At 38.7% G+C, this 16,745-nt stretch overlaps 1 protein-coding gene across 1 annotated transcript in view; it reads left to right on the top strand.

Moving 5' to 3' along the window:
- Window positions 1-16,745, top strand: part of SAMSN1 (SAM domain, SH3 domain and nuclear localization signals 1) — a 179,072-nt gene that overhangs the window by 68,798 nt on the left and 93,529 nt on the right. Inside the window, 1 exon segment of the mRNA XM_068978089.1 lies at window positions 1,042-1,391. Within this exon segment, the coding sequence (XP_068834190.1) occupies window positions 1,042-1,391 (350 nt within the window).

Raw genomic sequence — 16,745 nt, forward strand, 5'->3', positions numbered from 1 at the left:
TTTTATTGCCAAGTTATTTGTGAAACAAATATCCTCACACTGTTCCTGAATTTCACTTTGTATCTATGCCGCCCCATCTCTCTTCTTCAGAACCAGACTCAGGGGTAGAGTAAGAGAAAGCTATGGGTAAAGCTCAGCAAGATGATAAGGACCAGCATTGCCCACCCTTTGCATTCCTTGGCCTCATAAAACAGTACAATTCAGTTTTGATGTGAATGCCACTGGCAGGTCATACAACTCTGATTTTCATTTATTTATTTACAAGAATGCCCTATTAATCATAATCTTGTGTTTACACTCACTAAACATTTGAACTTAGATAGATTCAATGAATGGTGCAATTTACTAAGGGTTATATATGTTTCTATTTCCTATAAATTTTTATACGTTACCAAAAATTTCATCACACCTTACAGTACATGTAAATATAGGTCTCACTGATCAAGTTTATAGGACCAAAGATATATCATTCTCTGTTTTCCCAGTCTTGTTCTCTCTTTTCCAAAATATTTCACTATGAGACACACATCATGCATAAATCTCTTTGCAGATTGATATTAAATTAGAGAATTTTAGGTTATCAAGAGAGCTTCAGAAAATCTCTACTGAGATTTCATTCTTTTAATTAAGACAAAAATCTGATTTGCTTCTTTATATGTCTTCTTGTACATGTGACCTCAAAAAATTAAAAAAAAATAAGAACACACCATATCATGCTTATAAGAGGATTTTTTTTTAATTTGTCATTTTTCTAAAGTATCTTTTAGTACACTATTTCCACATGGATTCTAGTCAAACTGGCTTTAACCTTTATACACAACTTCAAAAAAACGTTAGGTAAATCTGTTTTTACAAAACAAATCACTTAATATACCAAAGACACAGTCTTTAAATAAATGCTAATTTTAAATTATTTTGTAAAATTATATGACTTCCCATGATGTTCATTCATTTCTATTACATAAAGGGAATTATAATTGTCATAATTTCTACTTGTGCAAAATTATTTGAAAGACTTACCTCTTTATTTTTATCATTCAGAAGATGAAGATGAAACATTGATTTCCTGTATGAAATTAGCCAAAAGCCAAGAAAAGAAAGTTAATGTTAACACAAGGGGGAAGGAAGGAATGGAAATTAGACTGGATTCTATTTCTGCATCACTGGTTGGATCCAGTGCTTCAGCTAGATGCAGCTTGGCAGAAATGCTATCCCATAGTGAAGGTGAAGGTCAGATGTGGAACAACTGGAAGCCTTTTCCAGGAAATCCATTGTGGACATATGTTGATTTCCAAATTGACCAGACTGGACTGTGGGACAATTGTTTCCACTGCACTCACCACCCCCGTCTCAAGTCTTCTTGTACAGATATGGATCTCCCACAATCATGGGTAAGTTCGTCATTGGAAATATATCATTTTATCTGGATGTTTGTACTAGCAGGAAAGAAACAGATAACAAACGTGCTAATCAGTCAAATTTACCAGTCTGTGGAAAGTTACCAGAGTTAGAGCTGTCTTTGCAGAGAGCAATTAAATCTAGTGACTTCTGCTATCATGGTGCCACTGCATATATTCCTTGTGTTCAAATTAACTGTTGCATAGCTCAGACAGTAAAGAGTCTGCCTGCAATGCTGGAGAACCAGGTTCGATCCCTGGGTCTGGAAGATCCCCCTTTGGCATGGCTACCCACTCCAGTATTCTTGCCTGGAGAATTCCATGGACAGAGAAGTCTGGCAGATGAGAGTCCACGAGGTCGCAAAGTGACACAACTGAGTGACTAACACAGACAAGGTTTTCCAGAGATTTCTTTTTAACTAAAAGAGGATAAAGGATGTTTATTCAGATCAAGATGTTGTGTGCTGAATTATCTAAATTAGTGCTGCTGTGTTGAAGTTTCACTGATAATTAATACATAAAAGTGTTAGTCACTCAGTGGCTCAGATGGTAAAGAATCCCACTAATTTAAATGAGCATTTTCTTTGGACCTACTATTCTCATAAGTACATCACATGTATTATTTCACTTAAATCTCACAACCTTATAATATAGGGAGTGATATTCTAATATTAATTCTTTCCTGTTTTACTATTGAGAAAGATGAGGTACAAAAAACTAACAGGTGCAGTGTCACAGATCTAACAATTTGTGAAGCCAAAATCTAGAACCTCCACAGTCCTATGCTAAGGATCCTGATTTTAGCTAATGTATTATAGTGTTTCCCATGTACTAAACTAATGGTATATGGCACACAAGAAAGAGCAATGATCTGGAGTTAGACACATCTGGGCTTGAATTCAAGTTCTGCTACTTGGGCGAATTATTGGAACCTTTTAAACTTAATGTTCTCAATTGTAAAGTAAAAGATGCTCAGTAGTTCAGTGATGTCAGACTCTTTGTGATCCCATTGACTGTAGCCCACCAGGCTCTTCTGTCTATGGAATGTTCCAGGCAAGAATACTAGAGTAGGTTGCCATGCCTACTCCAGGGGGTAATAGAGAAACTAAAATTATATAACACAGATATTCTAAGATTTAAGAGTGTTACTTTTTCTTTTCCAGATAAGTTACTCATCTGCCTGGTATATTCCTCTTTCCTTTAAAACCATCATCCTAACCCATAATACTTAGATCAAATACTTTATCCTCTAGAAAACTTGCCTGGGTCATACCAGATAGAAGCAATCTCTTTTTGCTTCGAACTTCCAGATCACTTAAGGGCATTCTTCTTTCATTGTATAGGTATTAAATCTACATTCAGTTCAGTTCAGTCGCTCAGTCGTGTCCGACTCTTTGCGACCCCATGAATTGCAGCACACCAGGCCCCCCTGTCCATCACCAACTCCCAGAGTTCACTCAGACTCATGTCCATCGAGTCAGTGATGCCATCCAGCCATCTCATCCTCTGTCGTCCCCTTCTCCTCCTGCCCCCAATCCCTCCCAGCATCAGAGTCTTTTCCAATGAATCAACTCTTCGCATGAGGTGGCCAAAGTACTGGAGTTTCAGCTTTGGCATCATTCCTTCCAAAGAAATTCCTGGGCTGATCTCCTTCAGAATGGACTGGTTGGATCTCCTTGCAGTCCAAGGGACTCTCAAGAGTCTTCTCCAACACCACAGTTCAAAAGCATCAATTCTTCTGCACTCAGCCTTCTTCACAGTCCAACTCTCACATCCGTACATGACTACTGGAAAAACCATAGCCTTGACTAGACAAACCTTAGTCAGCAAAGTAATGTCTCTGCTTTTGAATACGCTATCTAGGTTGGTCAAAACTTTCCTTCCAAGGAGTAAGTGTCTTTTAATTTCATGGCTGCAGTCACCATCTGCAGAATTTTGGAGCCCCTCAAAATAAAGTCTGACACTGTTTCCCCATCTATTTCCCATGAAGTGATGAGACCGGATGCCATGATCTTCATTTTCTGAATGTTGAGCTTTAAGCCAACCTTTTCACTCTCCTCTTTCACTATCATCAAGAGGCTTTTTAGCTCCTCTTCACCTTCTGCCATAAGGGTGGTGTCATCTGCATATCTGAGGTTATTGATATTCCTCCCAGCAATCTTGATTCCAGCTTGTGTTTCTTCCAGTCCAGCGTTTCTCATGATGTACTCTGCATATAAGTTAAATAAGCAGGGTGATAATATACAGCCTTGACGTACTCCTTTTCCCATTTGGAACCAGCCTGTTGTTCCATGTCCAGTTCTAACTGTTGTTTCCTGACCTGCATACAGATTTCTCAAGAGGCAGGTCAGGTGGTCTGGTATTCCCATCTCTTTCAGAATTTTCCACAGTTTATTGTGATCCACACAGTCAAAGGCTTTGGCATAGTCAATAAAGCAGAAATAGATGTTTTTCTGGAACTCTCTTGCTTTTTCCATGTTCCAGCGGATGTTGGTAATTTGATCTCTGGTTCCTCTTCCTTTTCAAAAACCAGCTTGAACATCTGGAAGTTCACGGTTCACATATTGCTGAAGCCTGGCTTGGAGAATTTTGAGCATTACTTTACTAGCATGTGAGATGAGTGCAATTGTGCAGTAGTTTGAGCATTCTTTGGCATTGCGTTTCTTTGGGATTGGAATGAAAACTGAACTTTTCCAGTCCTGTGGCCATTGCTCAGTTCTCCAAATTTGCTGGCATATTGAGTGCAGCACTTTCACAGCATCATCTTTCAGGATTTGAAATAGCTCAACTGGAATGCCATCACCTCCACTAGCTTTGTTCATAGTGATGCTTTCTAAGGCCCACTTGACTTCACATTTCAGGATGTCTGGCTCTCGGTGAGTGATCACACCATTGTGATTATTCAGGTCGTGAAGATCTTTTTTGTACTGTTCTTTCGTTTATTTTTGCCACCTCTTCTTAATATCTTCTGCTTCTGTTAGGTCCATACCATTTCTGTCCTTTATGGAGCCCATCTTTGCATGAAATGTTCCCTTGGTATCTCTAATTTTCTTGAAGAGATCTCTAGTCTTTCCCATTCTGTTCTTTTCCTCGATTTCTTTGCACTGATCACTGAAGAAGGCTTTCTTTTCTCTTCTTGCTATTCTTTGGAATTCTGCATTCAGATGCTTGTATCTTTCCTTTTCTGTTTTGCTTTTTGCTTCTCTTCTTTCCACAGCTATTTTTAAGGCCTCCCCAGACAGCCATTTTGCTTTTTTGCATTTCTTTTCCATGGGGATGGTCTTGATCCCTGTCTCCTGTACAATGTCACGAACCTCATTCCATAGTTCATCAGGCACTCTGTCTATCAGATCTAGGCCCTTAAATCTATTTCTCACTTCCACTGTATAATCATAAGGGATTTGATTTAGGTCATACCTGAGTGGTCTAGCGGTTTTCCCTACTTTCTTCAATTTGAGTCTGAATTTGGCAATAGGGAGTTCATGATCTGAGCCACAGTCAGCTCCTGATCTTGTTTATGTTGACTGTATGGAGCTTCTCCATCTTTGGCTGCAAAGAATATAATCAATCTGATTTTGGTGTTGACCATCTGGTGATGTCCATGTATAGAGTCTTCTTGTGTTGTTGGGAGAAGGTGTTTGCTATGACCAGTGCATTTTCTTGGCAAAACTCTATTAGTCTTTGCCCTGCTTCATTCCACATTCCAAGGACAAATTTGCCTGTTACTCCAGGTGTTTCTTGACTTACTTTTGCATTCCAGTCCCCTATAATGAAAAGGACATCTGTTTTAGGTGTCAGTTCTAAAAGGTCTTGTAGGTCTTCATAAAACCGTTCAACTTCAGCTTCTTCAGCATTACTGGTTGGAGCATAGACTTGGATTACCATGATATTGAATGGTTTGTCTTGGAGATGAACAGAGATCATTCTGTCATTTTTGAGATTGCATCCAAGTACTGCATTTCAGACTCTTTTTTTGACCATGATGGCTACTCCATTTCTTCTGAGGGATTCCTGCCTTCAGTGGTAGATATAATAGTCATCTGAGTTAAATTCACCCATTCCAGTCCATTTTAGTTCACTGATTTCTAGAATGTCAAAGTTCACTCTTGCCATCTCTTGTTTGACCACTTCCAATTTGCCTTGATTCATAGACCTGACATTCCAGGTTCCTATGCAATATTGCTCTTTACAGCATCGGACCTTGTTTCTATCACCAGTCACATCCACAGCTGGGTATTGTTTTTGCTTTGGCTCCATCCCTTCATTCTTTCTGGAGTTATTTCTCCACTGATCTCCAGTAGCATATTGGGCACCTACTGACCTGGGGAGTTCCTGTTTCAGTATCCTATCATTTTGCCTTTTCATACTGTTTGTGGGGTTCTCAAGGCAAGAATACTCAAGTGGTTTGTCATTCCCTTCTCCAGTGGACCACTTTCTTTCAGACCTCTCCACCATGACCCGCCTGTCTTGGGTTGCCCCGCAGGCATGGCTTAATTTCATTGAGTTAGACAAGGCTGTGGTCCTAGTGTGATTAGATTGACTAGTTTTCTGTGAGTATGGTTTCAGTGTGTCTTCCCTCTGATGCCCTCTTGCAATACCTACCATCTTACTTGGGTTTCTCCTACCTTGGGCGTGGGGTATCTCTTCACGACTGCTCCAGCAAAGCATAGCCGCTGCTCCTTACCTTGGATGAGGGGTATCTCCTCACTGCTGCCTTTCCTGACCTTCAACGTGGGATGGCTCCTCATTAGCATCACAATATTAGACACTGGGGACACAGAGCCAAATAATACATGCATTGGCCTTATCTTCATGGAGCTCATCACACTCTATTCTGTAGCAGGATGAGTTGGGTATTAGTTTACTTGCTATAAATAATTTATATTTATATTCTCCCTAGTCTCTAGAATGTTGCTGTTTGCAACTCTTTGAGACCCTATGGACTGTAGCCCGCCAGGCTCCTCTGTCCATGGAATGTTCCAAGCAAAAATACTAGACTGGATTGCCATTTCCTACTCCAGGGGCTAACAGAGAAACTAAAATTAATCCAACTCTTTGCAACCCCATCGACTGTAGCCTGCCAGGCTCCTCTGTCCATGGAATGTTCCAGGCAAGAAAACTAGATTGGGTTGCCATTTCTGCCTTCAGGGGGTAATAGAGAAACTAAAATTATATAGTTTCAATCATGTTCAAGTCTTTGCAACCCTATGTCTGTATGTAGCCCATCAGGCTCCTCTGTCCGTGGGATTTCCCAGGCAAGACTACTAGAGTGCATTGCCATTTCCTTCTTAGGGGATCTGCCTAACTCAGGGATAGAACCTATGTCTCCTGCATTGGCAGGTGATTCTTTACCATTGAGTCACCAGGGAAGCAGAATGTCATGGGCACTCAAATATTTGAGTAACATTTGCTGACTAAATGAATAGAAGTTTTAGAAACCGACAGACTTTGTTACCATAGATCTAGAGAAAAAATTACTTCTTCATTGTCCAACTGTTCTATATTAATGCAGTCATTGCTGTTGTTCAGTGCTAAGTTGTGTCTGACTCTTTGTGACTCCACAGACTGCAGCATGCCAGGCTTTCCTATCCTTACTATCTCCCAGAGTTTGCTCAAATGCATGCCTGTTGAGTTGGTGATGCTATCCAGAGGATGGAGGCTCATCCTCTGCCACCCTCTTCTCCTTTTGCCTTCTGTCTTTCCCAGCATCCAGTTGTCTCCAGTGAGTCTGCTCTTTGCCTCAGGTGGCCAAAGTATTGGAGTTTCAGCTTCAGCATCAGTCTTTTCAATGAATATTCAGGGTTGATTTCCTTTAAGATTGACTGGTTTTATCTTCTTGCAGTCCAGGAGACTCTCAAGAGTCTTTTTCAGCACCACAATTTGAAAGTATCATATATAAACTCTATTATCATGGGTGTGTATGAGTGTTTGTGGATGTGTGTGTTGGTTTAGGTGTGTATGCATAGTAATGTTTTTCTTTTACTTCGGTAATTTTGGCTATTTTAGTACATAGCTAAATGATTAAATAAGTTTTATCTATAGAAAGTCAAACATATCTGCAGAATGCTCAGAATTTCAGACGGTAATGTTCAGCATTTGTAACAGGAAAACCTCAGTGGACTTGGACAGAGGGTTCAAGAACATGTTAGAGTTAAATTGGTTTGGTAAATTTAATGGGACCACTTGCACTCAGGGATTTGAGACATAGAGTAAAAGAAGTTGAAAAATATTATTTTTATATTTTACATATATATTCTATAATAATAGCAAGTAAAACTATCTAGTTTCATTTTAGCATATCTGATATTTTTCTGTAATAATTGCAGGGCTCTTATTTGGGTTATACTAACTTTCCTTCTAGGCAAGATACAGAAGGCAGATAGTGTCAAAGAAAAAGTCTTCTCAAATGAGTGTTACTATCAATGACAGGTAGTCAGTAGTGACCAGATTTTTTTTTTTTCTAAATATACCAACATATGAACATTCGTTGGAGCAGGGCCTAAACCCCACATTTTGGGGGAAATAAAACTAATCCACAAATTAGTTTCTTGATCTCAGAAATCTCAACAAGAATGGATTCCTGTGTCTTTGATCTCATCATTGTATCAGTTTTGAGGCAGCCTGAAATTGGCTTGTCTTCAGACAGTCCTCGTTCTTCCAGATACATCTCCCTGCTAACCAACTTCAGGCTCAAACCCTCAATTCTAGCTCTTCTCGAGCTGGGCATAATGCCAACTCTGACATCACTAGCAGAGTGAGATTGGGCAAACTCCTTACCGTCTTTAATGAACAAATTTCAATTCTGTATTGGTTTCAGATCCTACTCATTTCTTTTCCTCTGAGTGACTTTTTGCATACTGAAAGCACTCATTTGTAAAACAAGGTTATCAAGGCCTACTACACAAAGGATGTTGGGATGATTAAATGAAATGGTGTCAGGACTCTGTCAATAGCAGGTGATATTTATACCCAAATCAAAGAGTCCAGAGCTTGTGCTGGGCTTGGAAAGTAGCAATATTTTACTCAGTTGAAATACCATAAACAAGCTGAATCCAGACAGGGAAATGTATTATTTGTGAAGAACTCTTCACAAAAGTCAAGAGGGGGAGAATGAGACATACAGATATTTAATGTGTGGTTTAGTTGCTTGTAAGGTCTATGGGATCTGAGGAGTGGGGAGAGAGATGTGATTATAGAATTGCTATAAATTGAGAAAGACAAAAGATGAGATTTATGAAAGCAAATACCCCACAAGAGAAATGTGAAAGGAAAAGCTATATAAGGATGCCAGTCTTTTCTAATATCCATGATGAGTGGTGTTGAGAGGGAATTCAGATGCATCTTAAGAAAGATAACAATGAAAGCAACCAAAAATAATATTGAAACCAAGTGTTTACAATCAACTTACAAGAAGAGTGATGGGAGAGTACTTATGAAATCCTGCATGCTAAAAACTTGAAACATAACAAAAGAGGAGAATGAGCTATAGGCTTGGTTGGAATAAGGACAAGAAAGAATAAAGTTTGCATGTTGCAAAGGTGATGAGGTCTTCCTTTAATCTTATATTTAAAAAAAATAATACAATAGCAGCTAATATATTTTTCCAAATCTGGGATTATTTTCTCAGATTTTTTAGAATAAACAGTTTTTCAGCTTAAGAAATGGAAACAATCTTGACATGAAAAAGGGGAACAGATATCCATTTTTCCCTTTAAGTGTCTAAAATGTTTTGAAATCTATTTTATAAAAATAGTGTGATATATTTAAAAATGACAATAACAAAAGTTTTCGGGAAGAAGGAAAGTCAAAGGCCTCAGAGAATACAACAGAAACACACACACAGAAGAACTGAAATGTAGTATAGACAGAAAAATGATAATGAGAAAGAAAATTTCATAGAGGTCAAAGAAAAATGAGTGAAGTTTATATACAAAATCTCAAGGTGACAAAATAAACAAATCTCTACTTAAAGCATCTTTATATGTATAAGAAGAGAACGAGATGAGTGAAGCTAGAAGGTCTTATTGGAGTATTACATGAATCCTTCAAAATCGCACCAAGAGAGAGTGTGGAGAGTGGAAGATTTCTTTACTGAACTGTTTCAGTGAGAGGAACAGAATGTTCTTGGGTCATACAGCCCCACCGCTAAGTGATTTCAGAGTTTCAATAATCTCCCTCCAAAACTACTGATCTGTGGGAGAAACGCTATCTGTGCCCATCTTCTACTTTTGTCTTCCTAATCTCAACCTCGGCAATCTCTCCGTCTCTCTGATGCTAGCCTATCTCTTTCAATCAACGTGACACATCATTACCAGATTAATCTACCAGATTAATTTACTTGACTAATCTACCTGATTAATGCTGCCTGGATAACGATTCTGAAGCTCAAACCTAATAATATTTCTGCTCCCCTTACAAACCTTTAAGTGTCTGCTCAACACCTACAGGGTCAAAAGCAAACTCATGGACCTAATCTGCCTTCTAACTAGATCCTCCCAAGTCTCCTTCACACACACACACACACACACACACACACACACACACACACACTCTATTAGCAAAGTGATACTATCATTTTGCTAAATCCAGATTTTCCCCCTTCTTTATCGCTTTATTTATACTGTTTTCCCATTTGTATCTTTTCTTCTCTATTTGATGAATAGTATGGAAGTTTAAAAAATATATATGGCCAAATTAGAATTCATGGTGTACACTTTGAAGGAAAAAACGTGTGAAAAGGAATGAGGATTGAGAGGACCAGTAAAAAGAGAATAAGGAGGGGCATGGTTTAGGAAAAAAAAAATTAATTTCATAGGTTCTATTATCATTTTCTCTGTATATTAGTGATGTTAGACTCCTGACAAAAAGTCTCTGTGGTCCCACTGATGAAGGTATTAATATTTTTACAGGTTCAGTGTATGATATACCAAGATGACTGCTCCCATATCCACCCAGAGGAAGACAGGCTCTGAGACATCAATGCATAATTCCTCATAGTTTAATACCCTTGTTTCCAACTGTAACAGCAAAAGCTATTTGTTAGAACAGCTTTAAACTTTTATTTGTTTACCTTGGGATTATGGTAGTATGGAAAGAGAACAGGTTTTAATTAATAGATTTGGACAACTTGTGAAAAGGAAGGCAGAGTAAATGACAATTTGGACTGAGAAATTCAAAAGGAAAAAATAGGAAAATGGACAGAAAAGTACCAAAAGATATTTATACCTACTACACTTTGTGCTGAAATTAATTAACTTGAGAATCAAGATAATAAAAATAATTGTAAGGCCCTAAAAATGAACAAGGAAAAATTATTAATGATGAGTATTTTATGTGACAAATTTTTAATTATAGCCAATATAATGTTTGAGGGAAGGAGAATTAATATTTACCCAAGAGAAGAATTTGAAAAACAGAAGAAGCTGCAATAGTTTATTCATTCATCCATGTATTCACTCATTTAGCTAACTCATATCAAGTGCCTCCTAAGCCCCTTAGGCTCTAAATGTGTGTGTGTGGCTGGGGGTGGGTGGGAAATCTACCATTTCGTATCCATAATGAGAGTTTGAAAGTAAAAGTAAAAGTTGCTCAGTTGTGTCCAACTCTTTGCGACCCCATGGAATAGCCCCAGAATTCTTCAGGCCAGAATACTGTAGTGGGTAGACTTTCCATTCTTCAGGAGATCTTCACAACCCAGGGATCGAATCCAGGTCTCCCACATTGCAGGTGGGTTCTTTACCAGCTGAGCCACCAAGGAAGCCCATTGAGAGTTTATAGGGTCTTATTTTTAAAAGGTAAAAAAGAAAAACAAATAATCACAATTCTTTGTATAAAAATTCTCAAAGATGGGAAACATATGGTAGTAATTGTACATAAAATCATCCTGGAAAAGATCCAGCCAGATGTGCAAGCACATTTACATGAAAAAAAGAGAGTTTATAGAAGAAACACTTAAATGATGAGATATTATAATAGTGCAAGATATCAGATTTATAGAAATTATTTAGGCTGAATTTGAAGAGAGTAAATTGTAAATGTTTATGAAATGTTTAAATGTCTTTTATAATAAAATCCTGTATAATGAATATAAAAATAAAATGAGAAAATACAATTGCTCTATAAGTGTAAAACCGTATTCTAGAAGTCCAGGATAACTAGAGATATCATTAAACTAGACTTTTGAATCTGAGCAATGTAGAATGCAAACGAATCCAATTATTTGGGTTGGTGTTTGGCTTTTCTCAGTTTTACAAACCTTCTGAATATCAGTGAAAACAACAGATCTGTGCCAGTCCTAGAACTGTTATAGAAACCAAGAATCTCTCTTTTTCATGAATGGCCTTAAGGTTTTGCCTCACTTTTCTCTGTTTTGTTGTTTTTCCTTTGTGCTTGTTTATTCAAGTGCATCGGAGAAGGCAATGGCACCCCACAGCAGTACTCTTGCCTGGAAAATCCCATGGACAGAGGAGCCTGGTGGGCTGCAGTCCATGGAGTCGCAAAGAGCAGGACACAGCTGAGCGACTTCACTTTCACTCTTCACTTTCATGCATTGGAGAGGGAAATGGCAACCCACTCCAGTGTTCTTGCCTGGAGAATCCCAGGGATGGCGGAGCCTTGTGAGCTGCCATCTATGGGGTCGCACAGAGTCGGACACAACTGAAGTGACTTAGCAGCAGCAGCAGCAGCAGCATTCACTTGCATCAAATTAAGGAGAAAGTTGAATTAGTACACCCCATAATAAAATCTCTCTAAAGTCATCATAAAATGTTTGTAGTTTACAGTAGCTCTTATGATAATGATATAGGATCCATGATAATCAATTATAACTACATTTTCCCTTCTACAATCAAGATGAAATTTGCTTCTCTGGATTCTCAAATAGACAAAGGAAGGCAACAAATATCAGTCTGAAGGGGACCCATTTATGCTTATTGATCATGGGACACCTCAAGCTCCTCCTTCCTGAGAGTTTAACTCTTCTGCATATTTCAGCAGAGTAAAGCCAATCTAAAGCTGGACCTTGACCCTTGCAAAAAGAGAGGTCTAAATGTTAGGACATTTTATATAATGAGTCTTGGAGAATGTTCCACGTATTGGTAGAATTTTTTCTGTGCCAGAGAAAGAAGCTCATAATTCAAATATTGCTAAGTAAGCTAAAGACCATGTCATATTTTGAGTGCACAGCCAGGTGTGTCAGAAGTTATGTTGTACATCAAAGGAGCACAGATTGGAGCCCGGAAAGTCAATTACGAGCTCACTGCTGTCACTTACTGGCGTCTCTCCGGATCAGGCTGCTTAATCTCCATGGTCTTCTGCATCTTCATCTTCAGAAAGAGGGCTATTAATGATCTTAAAGGCTCCTTTCTATCTTCAGTATTTGGGTTATGAGAGGACACCAAGAAAGGTATATCCTATGTGCAGAAAGAGGTTAGTACAAAACGATTGTCCTTCAGCTTTTTCAAATTAGCTCTCTTTTCACTTTTCAGATGACCATTGTTGATCTTATTTCTATAATTTCTTTTTACATAAGCTATTTTAGGTTTTGGTTTTTATTGTTCTTTGTTTTCCTGACCAACTGCACTTCCTCTGTCCTGGGTACTTCCTCATATTCTGAACTAGCAACCATGTATGTGAATACAGACTTTACTTGAGTTACAGCCAGGTTCCTCTGATTATGAAAACTTCTTCATAAACCAAAATGTCTAATTTCTATTCTCAGGAACTAAGAAGGCTTCTGTAACTCAAGAAGAGCTATTTCTTAAAATCCTTTTGAGTGCCATTTCAAAGGACAAAATCCTGCTTTGACAAATGGGTGGTGAAGTTTGAATAGGATTGTGGTCAGGGGCAGAAGAGCAGGGGGCTTTGTGGTATGGAGAGTGCTGGGCTGAAATGAGACAGCTTCTTCTGCTGTCATCACTCATCACACATACACACACGCTCACGCGCACGCACGCGCGCACACACACACACACACACACACACACTAGGTGCCACCTTTCAGATCTTGTTCTGATCATGTGTCATTGTTCAGTCACTAAGTTGTGTCTGACTCTTTGCAACCCCATGGACTGCAGCATGCCAGGCTTCCCTGTCCTTCACTATCTCCCAGAGTTTGCTCAGATGCATGCCCACTGAGTCTGTGATGCTATCCAACTATCTCATCCTCTGCCACCCTCTTCTCCTCCTGCCCACAATCTCTTCCAGCATCAGGTTTCTTTTCTAATGAGTTGGTCCTTCGCATTACGTGGCCAAAGTAGACATGTCTGGTCATGTAGACATGCCTGTATAATGACAACCATAGTCTCCATTGACTTAGCACTTGACTCTATTTTAAGTGTTTTATGTATCTTTGTGTTACGATTCCATTAGGTGGTATTATTGCTCCCATTTTAATGATAAAAGAGATTAAATCATTTATGTAATGTAACAGTAGCTTGCAGAAATATATATTTAAGCCCAAATCTGGAAGCATCTAAAATCGAGGCTTTGTAACTTTCGAGCTTAAGCTAGCAGTGTATCTAGACTTCCTCACCTGTGAAAAATGAAGATGTTCATTCCTAACGCAGTATAAAATGAGATGATATAAAATATAGTGAGTGATTTGACATAAATGAAATTATTCAACATAGGGGCCTAATTGCTTAAATAAAGTTCCTGTTTTTGAGAGGCAATATAACTTTTCTCAGATTTCATTTTTTTAAAAGTACTTTCTAGGAAAGTATTTATTTATTTGGGCTGTGCATGAGCTTTCACCAGTTGTGGTGAGTGGCAGCTACTCTTCCCTGTGGTGCTCGGGTTTCTTATTGTGGTGGCTTCTCTGGTTGTAGCTCATGGGCTCCAGGCATGTGGCTCAGCAACTGTGGCTCCCAGGCTCCAGAGCTTGGACTCAATAGTTGTGGCTCGTGGGCTTAGTTGCCCCACAGCATGTGGAATCTCAGTTCCCTGAACAGGGATCGAATGTATATCCAGTGTATTGTCAGACAGATTCTTAACCACCGGACCACCAGGGAGGTCCCTCACATTTCATTTTATACTAGCCTTGTTATGAGGAAAAAATATTCTTTCATCCTAGAAATGGGGAAATTGAGACACATGAAGATTCAGTGAATTACCTGGGGTCCCATGGCAGATGATGGCAGAGGTGGTACTACATAAACCTCCTAACTCTCAATCCAGGCTTTTCCTATCACTAACTTGTCTTTAAATTGTTCAGCAGAAAGAAAAATAAACATGGTGGCAAAGAGGAGCTGTACATGGTAGAAACTACAAGCCTGCTCTTAAACTATGGCATCACTGCTTACAATCCTTGTGACTGCTAAATCACTTGATATCTCTCAGTTGCAGTTTTTTATCCAGATAGACACAATGAAGATTTTTTTTGTGGAGTTCTTGTAAAGAATTGGATGTAGAGTATTTAACTATATCTGACACACAGTTGGAACTTGATGAAGAAGAGCTACTATTTCTAGTGACAATTACTACTCTTTAATTATAATACAAACTATAATTATGTGTTTATAATTATGTACCTTTCATTCAGTGAAAAACATTATGTTTATGATACATCAGTTCTTGCTCTGGGCTGCAGGGCCACAAAGATGACCAAGACACACACCTGATGGTGGAGTCTCTCCATCAGTAATTCTCAGCAGTCTCGTATCATATGCAACAATGTCACAGTAAACGCACATTTACTAGTTTTCACTAATTTTTAAGATTTGTAAATACATCTTGCCTGATTTTCTCCTTATAGATAAGAAAGCCAGAACTGCCTAACTCTTCTAGCATGGGACCACTGCTTATAGCTCCCCAGAAGTACGTGACCCCAGGCTTGTGAATCTCGGAGACATGCAGACAAAAAGGAGGTGGGACTCAGGGTACATGTACTGGGCTCTCCATGGCCCTTTTCTGACTCCCCCAAATTATCACTGCATCAGCATATCAGCAGCATCTTTCAGATGTAAAATGATTTTAGCTTTTTAAAACTCCTTTCATATATTTTTCCATAATCATATCACTTATGCATGCCATATTTTATTTTAGAGTCAGAATATAACTCTCAGGCATAACACACCTTTTTCCTAAGAGAATGAAAAATGATGGAAAGAAATTCATGTCCCCTGTCTTTCCTGGGAAGTTGTAAAGCAACTGGTTGAATTCACTCTTAAAACCCTTATGAATATTCAGTGTAAGATCTTTATGCATCTCATAGTTCCTAGCTATTAAATACAACCACATTGATGAATAATTAGATTAGAAATATGGCCTATTTGCCGTTCATCTCAAGCTCAACCCAAACTGAAGCCCTCATCTCACTGATTAAAAGAGATTTTCAACCAGGGCACAAAATAGATTAAAGTCAGGAACTCATTTAATTTATTCACTCAACAGTTTGTTTTGAAGTATTTACAGTGTGCCAGATAAGGAAGATAAAATGTTGAACAGAACAAACACTGCCATCCTCATAGTCCAATGAGAGACAAAAATAAAAATAACCACACAAATAAAAATGATAACTTTGATGAAATCTGTGAGTGCCACATGGGTCTATGGAAAGCCTGTAATAGGTAAATTTGATCTGGGCAAGGAGTTAGGAAACACTCTCAGGAGTGATGATGTTTGAGCTTCAATCTGATGTCAAAAGCAGGAGTGAAGTAGCCAAAAAGAGGCTAGTTATGAGACTTAGAGGCTAGAATGAGAGTTAGCATGACTGCGAGAGAAAGCAAGATGAAGTGCAAGGCAGTTCTGAAGAACTGAGAAAGGACTGGACCCCTTATGGCCTCATAAGTTATGCAGAATTTTGTTGTCCATCTCCTAAAAGCAATGGGAAGCTATGCAAGGAATGTTTTAAGCTAATGGTTTGGGGGTTTTATCTGTTTCCTGTTTATTTGTTGAGGTATGAGATATATGTTTAAATTGACAAGATTGCTTTCCACACAGTAATGAAATAGATTGGAAGGGAAAAATCGATGCTAGAAGATGGTGCCTTGAACTATAATGGGTAGAAAGAAGAGATAAACAGTTCTCAGGTTCACAGACTTGTGTCTCCAGAATACACATTTCTCCAAAGGAAAGAAATGCCAGTTTTGAAAGTCATCTTTGTGATGCAAATAGAAAAGCCCCTTTCGCTTTAGGACAGATGGTCACAGAAAGCAGTGGAGAAGTATCCAGTGATGTCACGGAACCTTGCAAATCGGGCTCTTCATTTTTAAAACTTAGAAACTCATAACCACCACAATGCCTTAATGGAATCATTACCAGTGGATGAGGAAATGTCATCCATTTGCCTCCTTTGACTCCACTTGGACATAGGCCATTGTTTCTACAAAGAGTGGCTTGGAGCCATGT

Source organism: Capricornis sumatraensis, chromosome 1 (assembly GCF_032405125.1).
Source record: "Capricornis sumatraensis isolate serow.1 chromosome 1, serow.2, whole genome shotgun sequence".
In the NCBI taxonomy this organism is placed as follows: Eukaryota; Metazoa; Chordata; class Mammalia; order Artiodactyla; family Bovidae; genus Capricornis; species Capricornis sumatraensis.